The sequence below is a fragment of the Miniopterus schreibersii genome (genome assembly GCF_964146895.1).
Source record: "Miniopterus schreibersii genome assembly, chromosome: 9".
Taxonomy (NCBI): domain Eukaryota; kingdom Metazoa; phylum Chordata; class Mammalia; order Chiroptera; family Miniopteridae; genus Miniopterus; species Miniopterus schreibersii.
In genome coordinates this window covers 32733312-32745488 of record NC_138118.1, presented here as the reverse complement: position 1 = coordinate 32745488, position 12177 = coordinate 32733312, and the positions used below count along the sequence as shown (strand labels likewise).

The window sequence follows — 12177 nt, the reverse complement described above, 5'->3', positions numbered from 1 at the left end:
AGTGGAAAATGGAGGAAGCAGCACTAACCGATTTCCACTTGTGTCTCATTGGCAAGGAATTTGGCCACTTTTGGATAAATGTAAGATTGAGAGAGTAAGGACCTGAGTTTCCAGCTCCTATAGGACAGAACAGGCTTAGTGTGCCAGCTAATGCTGTCTACTGTGACCTTTGTTGAACCCTGCCATTTGTCCTCCAGGTCTCAGTCTCTCAGATTTTCATCTTTTTACTTCTCTGATGAATTCTGGAAAATTTATTAAGATCTATATTTCAATTCAGAATGTTTTCTTTAGTTTCGTCTAGTTGACTTTTTAAAAGTTTATTTCTGAGCTTTTACTTTTAGAGAGAGTTTTTCCATTTCTAGAAGTCCTGTTTGTCTATATTCTTTCCTTATCCTGTTTAAACTTTTTCTTTTCTTTTTAATTTCTGTGGAGAGGGAAATGCCATTTTCTCATTCTGATTTCTATGATGGCAGGGTTGAGGGTTGTTTTCCTCACAGTACACTCATGGCTCCTCTCCACTTCTGGGAATATATTTTTTTATTCCTAAATTTGACAGCACCGCCTGGGATGCTTAGCTTATCTCTGCTTTTTTCTTCTTAAGCACAATATTCCCTACCCCCACACCTCAGTGAGGTGTTCTCTGCCCAAGTCACATGCCCAGCACTACCTGTGACTAGTGGGTATTGTCTGCCTAATTCTGGGGCTCAGACAACTTGCTGCAGATATAAAGCACATCCTCCCTCTTAGCTAGATGCAGTGCTTTGTTGCAGATGGTATTTTAGCCTCCACCTGTCTCTTTGACTCCTTTCCTTTTCAGTACATGGAGAATACGTCAAATATCCCAATACTTACTTTATATTATTTATTGGATTATTTTACTATTATCTTCAATTCTTGAGAAACATTTTGTGTTGCTCACTCATTGGTAATTGAAGCTTTTCTCATGTTTTTATAGTTTTTCATTGAAATCTCATCCAAGCAGTTTTGTTTTCCACTAGATTCTGCGAGGTTTTGAAATGAAGTGTTCCCAAGTCCAGAATGATATGAGGTATGTTTTGGTCAGGTGTCTTGAGAGATAGTACTTTCCTGGAACCAATTTTTATAGTAATTTCATATCTCTGGGTCTTCCTCAGGATGTCACTAATAGAATTTGAATGCTAAACCTATGTAGAGCACACACTGGGCTTTGATTTTTCTGACTTATTTTCTCTCACTCAGAGATACTTGAGTCAAATTCCCTTGCTGTCTCTTGGAGGAAATGTTTACAAGATCACTTTCCATGGGGGCTGCAACTTTTTATGCAGGGGTCTTGGAATCAAATAGGCCTGAAGTCTCTCTCCAGTTTTACACCAGCATAGAGGTTAATCCCTAAATTCATAATGTTAAAATTGAGGACTCATTTCTGCCTTTTATCCTTTTAGAAACCAGATTACCAGAGGGTGAGGTGTTCTCTGTCTGGGATCCATTTTATCTAGGATGTTTGCATTTATATTCTTAAACTGAAATTTTGAGGCAGCTTTCTTTTTAGAATATTTTGTCAGGTTTTCATATCAATTAAGCTTATATTTAATAAAATGAATTTGAAAACATTCCCAATACAGTAATGATCTGAGACAACCAGCCTATTACACAAATTAATATATAGGCCATGGGCTCGTCCTTCATCTAGGTGTAGAACCTATCCTTAAAGAGAAAGCCAAAGTCCTCATTTGGGGGCAGAAGGTGGGTAGTAAAAGGTACACCACATCTTACCATGTTAAATACTGAGTGGGGCAAAAGACTTACAGTTGTTCATATGGAAAATAATACAATAAATAATACATAAAGAACTCTGTTTTATGTACTCACAACTGTAAACCTACTTTTGCCTTACCCTGTACTCCACCCTATTTATGGTGGTGTGCTCCATATAATTTAGAGCAAGGGGATTATTTGATATCTAAAAGTAAGCAACAGCTTATCTAATAAAGTTAACTGGACCTGGACATTTCTTGGAGGTCATTAACTACTGTACTTTAATAATATTTCAATGGCTATCACTTACTTAAGTTTTCTATTTCTTCTCCAATTTCAACTCATATATCCTAAGAAAATCATGTTTATTGAGATTGCAAAATTTATCAATATTGTATATAACTATAGTGTATTTCCCTATAATTAATCAATCTTCTCCAAACCTGTTTTAGCTCCTTGTTGGTCTTATAGCTCTCATTTTATGCTTTCTGGTTTTTATGCTTCCTTGAGAATATTGACTTGTATTTTCCTGTATAGATGGCATTCATTCTCCATTCTCAAATCTCATTTGAAGATCATTCAGCTTGGCTTAATTTATTCTATCAGTTACATGTCCTACTTTATAAAATTATATTGCTCTAAATTTTAATGGCAAAAATTATGAAGTTGTTGACTCCCTTCTACATAACATGCTTTACTTTCCCCCACCACTTCCAATTCTTAGTCATAATTTTTACATATTTTCTTTTGTCATAATTGTTTGGACATTTGCTTTGCTGTTTAACTATGTTCTCTATACTTGAGTTTTTAACTAGTATTTAACTGAACATTCTCTTTTCTCATTTTTTAAATGATTTCCCTCATTTTTTACCTTTATGACTTTTTTGATCAGCTAGAGTGGTCTTTGAGGTTTGAATATGTCATTTCTAGAGAAGGCACTATTTCTTTACATTCCAGGATCCAGTGCCCTGCTACTTGTCCATATGTATTCCTTTGTATTATTGTTAGAAATTGTAGTCATTGTCTGGAAAAAAATAAGTTGTTGGGGAACCACAGCTGTGGCCCCTTCAGAATGCAGTTTCTTCAGACTGCTATAGCTGTATGTATTCCAGTTGGCAAAGATTCCAAGATCAATTCATAGCAGGCAGGGATAGAAGTCTACCTTTTTCCTGCTACTCCTTAAAATCTCAGCCGTCATATGGTCTGGCACATGACACTCAAACTTTGTACTGAATGAATAAAATTAGTATCATGTCAATTCTGTCTTGAACAAATCCAGCTTATACCCATGACTTTACATTCCATCATCACTGCTCTAACCAAAGCCGTTTTTTCTTCCTTTAATTCTTCTTTCACACTGCAAGTTATTGTTTTCCCTGAGATCTGATCATGGCCCACTGTTTCTTAAAAGTTGCCATTGAGTCTCTAATGCCACTTTTCATAGAACTTCTACTTTTCTTTCTTTTTTTTCTTTTTTTAAATATATCTTTATTGACTTCAGAGAGAGGAAAGGAGAGGGAGAGAGAGAAACATCAATGACGAGAGAGTCATTGATTGAGCCCGCAACCGGGGCATGTGCCCTTACAGGGAATTGAACCCCGATCGCCTGGATCTCAGGTCGATGCTCAACTGCTGAGCCACGCCTGGCCGGGCAGAACTTCTACTTTTCTAGTTTCATCTTTTATAAACTGTCCACATGAACCTGGACTTTGAAAAGGCCCTCATACATTTCCAATCCCACTCATTCCCTGAACACATCTTTTGAAATCTCACACTAAGAACCCTTAAATGTAATTTCCTCTCTGACTTCCTGACTCCATAGCAAGAATTACTATCTCATGGTTCCCATAGTATTTTAAACATAATTCTTTTAGACATTTTAATACAATTATATTTTAGTTGTTCACCTCCATTTTAGACTAAGAATTCCTTACAGCAGATCAATTCTTTTTCATACCAAACTATTATAATAATGCTCAGTACTTATAGTAATAAGTACTTAATAGTACTTTAACAGGTTCACCAAAAAGCGTAAGTCCAATTTCCAACACTAGGCAATTTTAGTTGCAATGCAAATTAACCCTTTGCAGTCGTATTAAATTTGGACATGGGTGTCGTACTGGTTGGAATTAAGAGCTTTCAGAGAAATTATGAACTGATACATGAATGAATAGAGTTAAGATTCGTACGGTTCCTTGCTGTGGTGGCTGAGAGCAGACATACGACCGGAACAGTAAAAAAGCTTTGGTGGCTGAGAGTAGACAAACGACCGCAAAGGGTTAAATATCTCTCTACATTAAATTGGAGCTCCAATGGCAGCCATTTCCCCTAGGAGATATGTTCTGAGTAACAGAACCTCTCCTAAGAGAAACACCCCATACGCATAATTTTGCATTGCATTTTTGAATGTTCATGGACCACAATAATAAAATTCCACCTACCCAACATTCTGGCTGGAAATTGAGTTTCCCTTCTCACAAAATAAGAGCTGGGACAGTAGAAAGAGGTCGGGCTGTGCGGTCATAAAATCACCAATGCTGGCTCCTATACTTAGCTTAAGCCCTAAGGCTCAATTTTCCCATTTAAAAAATGTGAATACATATCTACTTTGCTAGTTTGTTTGCTCTGTTACAAATTAATAAAGCACCTAGCACAATATGGACATAAAAATTTCTTTTTAATTACAGTATGTCATTCAACAGGCATGGAACTTCCCTGCCACTACTTCACAAGATTGAGATAATGCAGTTGTCACCTGCCACTTGCAAAACAAACAGGAGAAATAGGATTCGTAATTCAAATATTTGCAATATGGGGACTGTTTGTACTTAAAAGTAAAATCTGATTTATTTTTAAATGTTTTATATAATTATTTTTTAATTTGTTCAAATTAATATTTTACCTTAAGTGTCCTAGGTATAGTGTGACTGTTGCTTTTTCACAAAGATGTATCAATAGATCCATGAGATTTAAGAGATCTGAGTTTATTTTTAGAAAGAAAAAAGGGTGGGGGGGGAGAAAAAAAAATTTTATTCTATATTAATGTACTCTTTGTAAAAGCTCAGCCCTTCATACCCATAGACTGCACCTGACACACAGCAATCGGTAAGTTTCTTTTCATTAATAATGGCCATAACTTTAGAATTGAAAATTAATTATACACTATTACCTCCCAGCCTCAACCCATTATCAATTGATAAACCAATATAATAAAAAACAAGCTTCAGTTTTCTCCAGGTGTTTAATGCAAGATGCAGTGTAGCCATATTCCATGAAATGTGATTACCAGTAGGGAGCTTTGCAGCCCTATTGAAACAAAAGCATTGTGATACAGCTAAAAGCTTTACATAGATGTTCTTCTGTTCTTAATTACTGTAAATAAGTTTGTCTCCTGTGGTTTCTCTGCAAATCAACTCTACTGGTTTGAATTCTAAGTTATTATTTTTACTAAAGACCTTTCTCCCCACTCCAATTAAGATGGTAAGACCCAACCTTTGGTATAAATAACATATTTCAGTGTTCAGTGTCAGTTCTGTAGCCTTTTGGTAAGAGGGTGGCTAGAGGCTCTTTGCTCTCAGTAAGTGCTCTGGGCTGATGAATAAACACACTAAATTTAACACCCTGGTTGTTGGCAGCTCTCACAAAACCACTATTGGCAGTCATTGTGATGGCTTTTAGGGTATCTCCTGTCCCAAAAATCATTAATGAACGACTATTGATTTTTGAACTGGCCACTAGTCCCAAGGCTCGCTCGGAAGGCTGGTCTGGCACCACATTAATTCGCTTAATTAGCATAGTGGCCCTCTCTCTCTCCCCAGGTCCTCCTAAAGTATCTAGAATAGACTGAAAATCCTTGACAGCAGATTCACAAGCAAACAGCTCCTTGTCCTTCATAAATGCCTCAAGCTGGGGTAGAACCTGCTCTTTCCTCTCTTGTTCTGCTTGTTCTGTTAGCACTTTTTCTTTAAAGATAAAGTGGCAACCTCCATAGCTGAGGGCAGATACATATGTGATTAAAGTAGTAATGTCCAGATTTACTCTTTTGCACACATCAACCTTAATCTCTGTTGGAAATGCAACGCTTGCTAGTATATTTTTCCGGTCTACTCTGGTCACCTGGAAACGTTCAGGGCTCTCGTCATCTGATTCACTCTCACTGGGTTGGAGCTCTTCAGGGTAATCTAACAGAGAGTTAACTGCTACTATGTCTCCTCTCACAGATATGCCCATTTCTTTCAGCTTCTCTGCCATGGGGCTGGAGATACTGTTGTAAAATGCAAAGATGATATGAGGGTTGCTATACTGCACTGGCTGCTGGTGACTGGCCTGAAGAAAGTCTTTAGCTTGCTCAATGATGCTTTTGTCACCATACTGGCCCCTGCCCAGCCAAATATTATGCAGAGCTTCAGCCTTCCGGCCAATGGCTTTCACCCAAGTATGACCACCATTTGCAACAACGTCCACCACAAGGGTCTGCTTTTCTCCCACGGTATCTGTGTAACCAAAAACATGAAGAACACTAACAACTTCTTCCAGGTTTTCTGCTGATTCCACTATAGCTCTTAGGTGTGTTAAATTAGTGCTCTGTAAATGGGATTCCTTAATAGCTACTTTCCCAGCTTCTACTTTCTGTAAAAATTTTAATTCAGCCTTCAACTTGCTGCACAGCTTTGCACCACCTTCAATGCCACCTTTTCTTGACCTAGAAAGCGATTCTGCTCTCTTGATCAGTTCCTTGGCTATGGCGATTCGTTCACAAAGCATGGTGTGGGAAGACATGCTGACAGCATTATTCCTTTCCTATGAAAAGAAAAGAAACAAGGCAAATTAAAAGTCCTCACAAATTACGGTGATTAATTCTTCACTGAGGATCATAAAACTTCAATCTAGCAACGAAGCTTATGGAGACTGAGTCTAGGAACCTGGGCTTCTGCATGTCTGATTTTGGAGTGATTCCCCCCTCTGACAGCTACGGAAAGAATGACAGCTATACTTTTGAACTTTTCCTTAGGTGTGCTGGATTCTTAAAAATTTCATTTTTCAGACCTTCATTTCTTCAAGCTTGAAGGTTATGGGTTCCACAGCATGTCCCGGGTCAGGATTAAATGCAGGAGTCCGGGAATATGCCATGCAAGGAATTCCCTATCAGCATCCTTACTCTGGTGGTAGATAAATCTTAAAAGCTTTAAAGTCAAGGTAAACTGATGAAAGTAAAAAATATCCACACAGATATTAGCAAATTGTCCAAAGCAAGTCTCTCTCCTCTAAAATGTCCACTTTCTAATCTTTTCCTCCTTCATTAGTGGGCCTTCTTTAATCAGTGATTACTTAGGGGCACACAGTACAAGCGCAAAGAGTAATCAAGATCGCCTCATTCCTGCATTTAACGTCAACCAGAATATTTTAATGAACGAAGTAGCCCACTAATTTTGCTTCCTCCCCCAGTCCAAAGATCAACTAAACTCCATGGTAAGGTCTGCGGCGGCCCGGAGGTCGGCATGGCGTTCCGGGCGGGCATCGGCCCCGAGTGATCCATCAGTACAGCTGAGGCCTGCCAAGCAGGGTTACTATCAAACAGCACCAGGGCCGGAGGCGGGGCCCGGGCGTGGAGCTAGGACCCGGCGCTGGCCACCCTCCTCGCTGGGCCACCAGGCTCAGCCGCCTCGGGGCCTCGAGCTCCCTCCTTCCTCCCCACTCCCTACCTCCCTCCCGCAGGTCCTCACCAGCAGCGCCTAGAACCGCAAGCAGCGGGGACGTGCGCGCGCCAGGCTGGGACGCCAGGGAAACCTCACCTGGCAGCCCCGACCCAACTGAGGCTGCCGCCAGCGCTCCGCCCGCGCGAATGCCACCGCCTCCGACGCCTCCCGCGTTACGTGACCCTGCGCAGGGTGACGCAGAACCGTGATTCCCAGGCGGCAGCGCGGCCTCACCAGCCGGGCTGAGGTTAACGTGGCGGCCATGTTTGTTGATGGCAACTGGCTTCTCCCACTCCCACCGGAAGATGAGCTTGTAGAGGCACAGCAACCACGCCCCAGGAAAGGAGCTGTGGAGGAGTTGGCCGGCTCCACCGCTTTCGTATCGCGCCAACAGCTTCATCCCCAGGGTTCCAGGCAGGCTGATCTCGCGCCCTAGGACTTAATCACAGGTTGGACCTTGCATGGGTGGGAGTCGGTGTATTTTAGTGGAGAAATTCTCCCAGTTGAGTATAACTCCATCCAAGTACACCTACCAAGTGCCAGGCAATGGTTGTCTTAGAAAAATTTTTGGTAGAGGTTACACATCTGGTAAGTGCTGTAGCTGGGATTTCTGACTCCAAGCCAAAGCACTTTCCACTGCACTATCATGGGCTCTCTACAGAAAGTCAAGAGAACAAATGACCAAGTGGTTTCTAAGAGGGTGGGAAATTTACATTAACCTACTAGAGTGCCCAAAGTCATCCAGAAAGGCTAGGGCTTTATTAAAGCAAGGCTAGTTTTAAAAATTAAGAGGATTTAAAGTTAAAATTAATCCTAGGTATGCTTTTAATCAACGTAAGAAACATTCAAACCTGTGAAGAATTTTTGTGAGTGTATTTTAGCCAAATTGTCCACAGTTGCTGGGAAGCAAAATCTCAATGCATTGAGGTAATGCTCCAGAGAATGGCAGTTTTGTACCTTATTTTATATGTTACAATAAAACAGAAAAAGAGTCAAGTGGATTAGGAGAAATTCATTGGTAGTAGATTGGGAAGGTAGGAGAAAGCAAAGCAGGGGAAGACCTCTGGGACTGGATGATGAAAAGTAAAATGATACATCTTTTACATAGGTGGGTACAGGATAGTGACAGTCAATTAACATGATAATAACAAGGAGAGGATTTATGGTGCATTGATTGTGCCTGAGGGGGGGGGTCTGGAAAAGGGGTTGTTACCCTGACATTCCAAAGGAATGTTATCATAGATGCCAAAGACAATAGACACAGTTAAGGTAAAGACCCACTTTTTTCAGGGAAGATTCTAGCCTTAGTACATGACTACCTGCCATGAACTGCTTTTAGTTTAAAAGTTTTGACCATCCTTTATGGTTACTTTAGGTCTCTGGCTTTGCAAAGCTGCCACACAGGCCTTCCCTGAGTTTGTCAGGTTAGCATGTGGCCCCTTTTCAACCACACTTCCTCAAACCTTCAATGACAATAAAGAAGTGAAAAAGATATAAACCCATAAAAACAAAAAGAACCAGATAACTGCACATGACACTTTTGGAAGAAAAAGAGTAATAATAATAATTTGATGTTTCTACATGACAAGCAATATTCTGAGTGCTTTTCACATAAGTTTAATCTTTTCCTTTTTATTGAATTTATTGGGGTGACACTGGTTAACAAAATTATACAGGTTTCACCTGCACAATTCTACAGCACATCACCAGTACACTGTATTGTGTGTTCACTAGCCCAGATTGTCTCCATCCATCACCCGTTTATCCCCCTCCTCCACGTCCCCCTGATATTATTGTATTGAACCCAGTTATTAACTGGAAATGACCAAAGGGAAGCCCAAATATTATAGAGATTCCCAGTAAAGTCTGGGTGACATAGGGAAGGAACTTGTCTGTCAGTCACACCTGGCAACAGGTCATTGGCCAGAATAGGCATGGCCACTGCAAGGGCCTAAAAATCCGGGATACATAAGCTCCTAAACAAAGGATTTCCCTCTTTTGCTTCTTGAGCCTGACTCCTGGTTTATGGCGCTCTCATGCTCTGCACTAGCCCACATGGTTCACGGACATGTGGACCCCACACACAATGGACTGATGGACTGGAACTAGCCTGGTGCTGTGCCAGCTCCAGCTCCACCATGGAATGGAAAACCTGGACACTGGCTTTGCTTTTAGCTCTGCTGAAACCTCCAGCTGCACCTCTTCCAGGGCTGGTTTAAGGGAGCTGGGACTTTGGAAACTGAGGGATATAATTCCACCCAAATAAAGCTTTCTACCATACCTCATCCTCCCATGGGAGCCTCCAGAAATACTTATTTCCATGGTACCCCAAGAACCCCACTCCCACTAGCAAAGGAGAAGGGCAATCCATACAATACACCAATAACACCCTCATGCTCCACATCCTAGCAGTCACCACACTGTTGTCACTGTGTCCATGAGGTGTTTTTTTTTCTTTTTTGCTCAATCCCTTCACCATCCCAGCCACCCTCCCTCCCCAGCTATCAGCCTGTTCTCCATAACTGTCTCTATTTTGTTAGTTCATTTTCTTCATTATATTCCACGAGAGATATCATATGGTATTTGTCTTTCTCTGACTGGCTTAAAATTTATTCAATCTTCTTAACAACCTAAAAAGTAGACATATTTTACAGTTAAGTCTGCCACAGAGGGGTTATTTGAACCTAGACAGTCTCTCTACAAATGAAGGAGTTAGTGTTACTGGAAAGGGGAGTTGGCCCTGGGCAGAGCTGCCTAGGGCCAGCTGGTAGTGTGTGGGTTCTTGACTTTGTGCAGGAAAAGCTTTACAACATGACTCCAAGTGAATTTTAGCGGATGTTTATTAAAGCTGGGGACAGTGAGACAAGGGAGGACTGGGGAAATGAGCCTAAGCTGGTCTGCTTTGGCTAAGCAGCCAGAAAAAGGGAGTCCAGTACACCAAAAGGTTGCATGTTCGATCCCTAGTCACGGTATGTAGAGGAGCATCCAATCGATGTTTCTGTCTGACATCCATGTATCTCTCTCTCTCTCTCTCTCTCCCTCCCTCCCCCTCCCCACCCCCTCTTTCTCTCTAAATCCAATAAAAATATATCCTCAGGTGAAGATTACTGAAAAAATAAAAAAAGGTAAAAAAATAAAATTGTGAGGCTATTATCACCTCCAGGAAAATTATTTAGAAAATATAATCATAGTACACTTACACAGCCATCATAAAAAGCTCTTAAACATTGTCACCTAATTAAATTGAGGCAGAGAGGGTAAGGGTGGTATGAGTTCTAAATTCTCATCTTCCAGAATAAAAAGTTTATATAGTGGCTAAACTTCAGGAACCCAGAAATAACCTATTTTGAAATATGGAGGAGAGTACCTAATGGAATATGTAAAAAAGTTAAAAGTGATGAAACTTGGAGACATGGCCTTTGATGAAGTGTTATCTAATTTTTAAAATATGTTCATGGTGGTATGTATTGCTTGTTCTTTTTATTTTACTTTTTAAATTTTATTTTTGTTTAAAATATTACAGATGTCCCTTTCTCCCCAATGACCCGTTCCACCCCGTCCCATCCTCCTCCCCAGTCCCTCTCCCCACCATTGTCCGTGTCCTTGGGTTGTGCATATATGCATATAAAATCTTTGGTGACTCTCTCCCCGTCCACCCACCCACCCTCCTCCATCCCTCTGACATTTGTCAGTCTGTGTATTGCTTGTTCTTTAATAAAGCCCTTGAGAGTCAATGAAGTCTGAATTGAGGAAACCATGTGAGACAATGTGACATTAAGATAGGACCATGGGACTGGGTTTCAGGAAATTACAACTCTAAACCAAGGGAGCTACTAACTCATAAGTTCTTGGGCAATTCATTAAATATCCCAAGATTGTGTTTCTTTACAAAGGCTCAGAGAACTTGCCTCCAAGTGCAAGGAGACTCCTGATAAAGATGTGAGGTTAAGGACTAAGATGTGGCAACTTGGGTCCAAGAACATAATTTTGAACACCATTATCACTTAAGCAGTGCCCAAAGAGTACTCAATAATTGTAAAGATCAATATTAGTCTTCTTCCTTATTACAACTTTTGAGAATTTAAAAAATTTCTATGTCTCATTGCTAATAATTGTTTTGCAACTTTAAATTCATGGCTCAGTAAGGAACTGGAAAAGAGAAAAGAAAGTGCAAGTGAAGATAAATTTTTTAAGATACAAACTGAACCAAAAATAGAGAGAGGCTATGAACATTAGGAGCATTATGATACTTAAATAAAAGAAGCTAGAATCAGATTCCAACATGGCTGCAGAGTAGCTGGAAGCCCCACCTACTTGTTTCCAACACCAACCCCGGCTTGTGGTTAAACCGCAGAGCAATTGGCTTGAAAAAGCAGGTGAAGTATAGCTGATCTGAAATATTGAGAGCAGGGAACATGGAGGAAGGACAGGAGGAGATCCGGGGAGTGTAAACCAAGTAGCGTTGGTGCTGGCTGGAAAGCTGGAGGGATTTTAGGGGCAGCAGAGCCCCTACCCCCTGGGAGCACAGGGTTTGAGCTCTAAGCAAGTATCCCCAATCCAGAGCAACAGAGAAGGGAAGAGGAACTTGCGAAGCAGCGGGTGGTGGGAACCAGTGGGGATTTGGTCAACCGGGGAGACTCAGACTGCACCATCCCAGGCAAAGAATGATTTCTTCCTTCGAATACCAGCCTGGGAAGTTAGTTCCAATCTGTGTCTGTAAGAGGGGCCCCTGGGGCAAACCTCCCAG

At 40.9% G+C, this 12177-nt stretch overlaps 1 protein-coding gene across 2 annotated transcripts; it reads right to left on the bottom strand.

Moving 5' to 3' along the window:
- Positions 1-3213: 3213 nt before the first annotated feature.
- On the bottom strand, positions 3214-7868 carry LOC308561798 (UPF0415 protein C7orf25). Of its 2 annotated transcripts, none has more exons than XM_081147309.1 (2): positions 7458-7868; positions 3214-6534 (listed from the first exon to the last, which is right to left on the bottom strand). In XM_081147309.1, the coding sequence occupies exon 2, from the start codon at positions 6511-6513 to the stop codon at positions 5248-5250; it is 1266 nt and encodes a 421-aa protein (XP_081003435.1). In that variant the 5' UTR covers positions 6514-6534; positions 7458-7868; the 3' UTR covers positions 3214-5247. The 2 variants fall into 2 exon arrangements, with proteins under 2 accessions (XP_081003435.1, XP_081003436.1); XM_081147310.1 differs by having other exon boundaries at positions 4394-6534; positions 7527-7603.
- Between the last annotated feature and the right edge of the window lie 4309 nt (positions 7869-12177).

Excerpts from the sequence above, each read along its gene's own strand:
- LOC308561798 (XM_081147309.1), bottom strand. The coding sequence starts at position 6,513 with ATGTCTTCCCACACCATGCTTTGTGAACGAATCGCCATAGCCAAGGAA.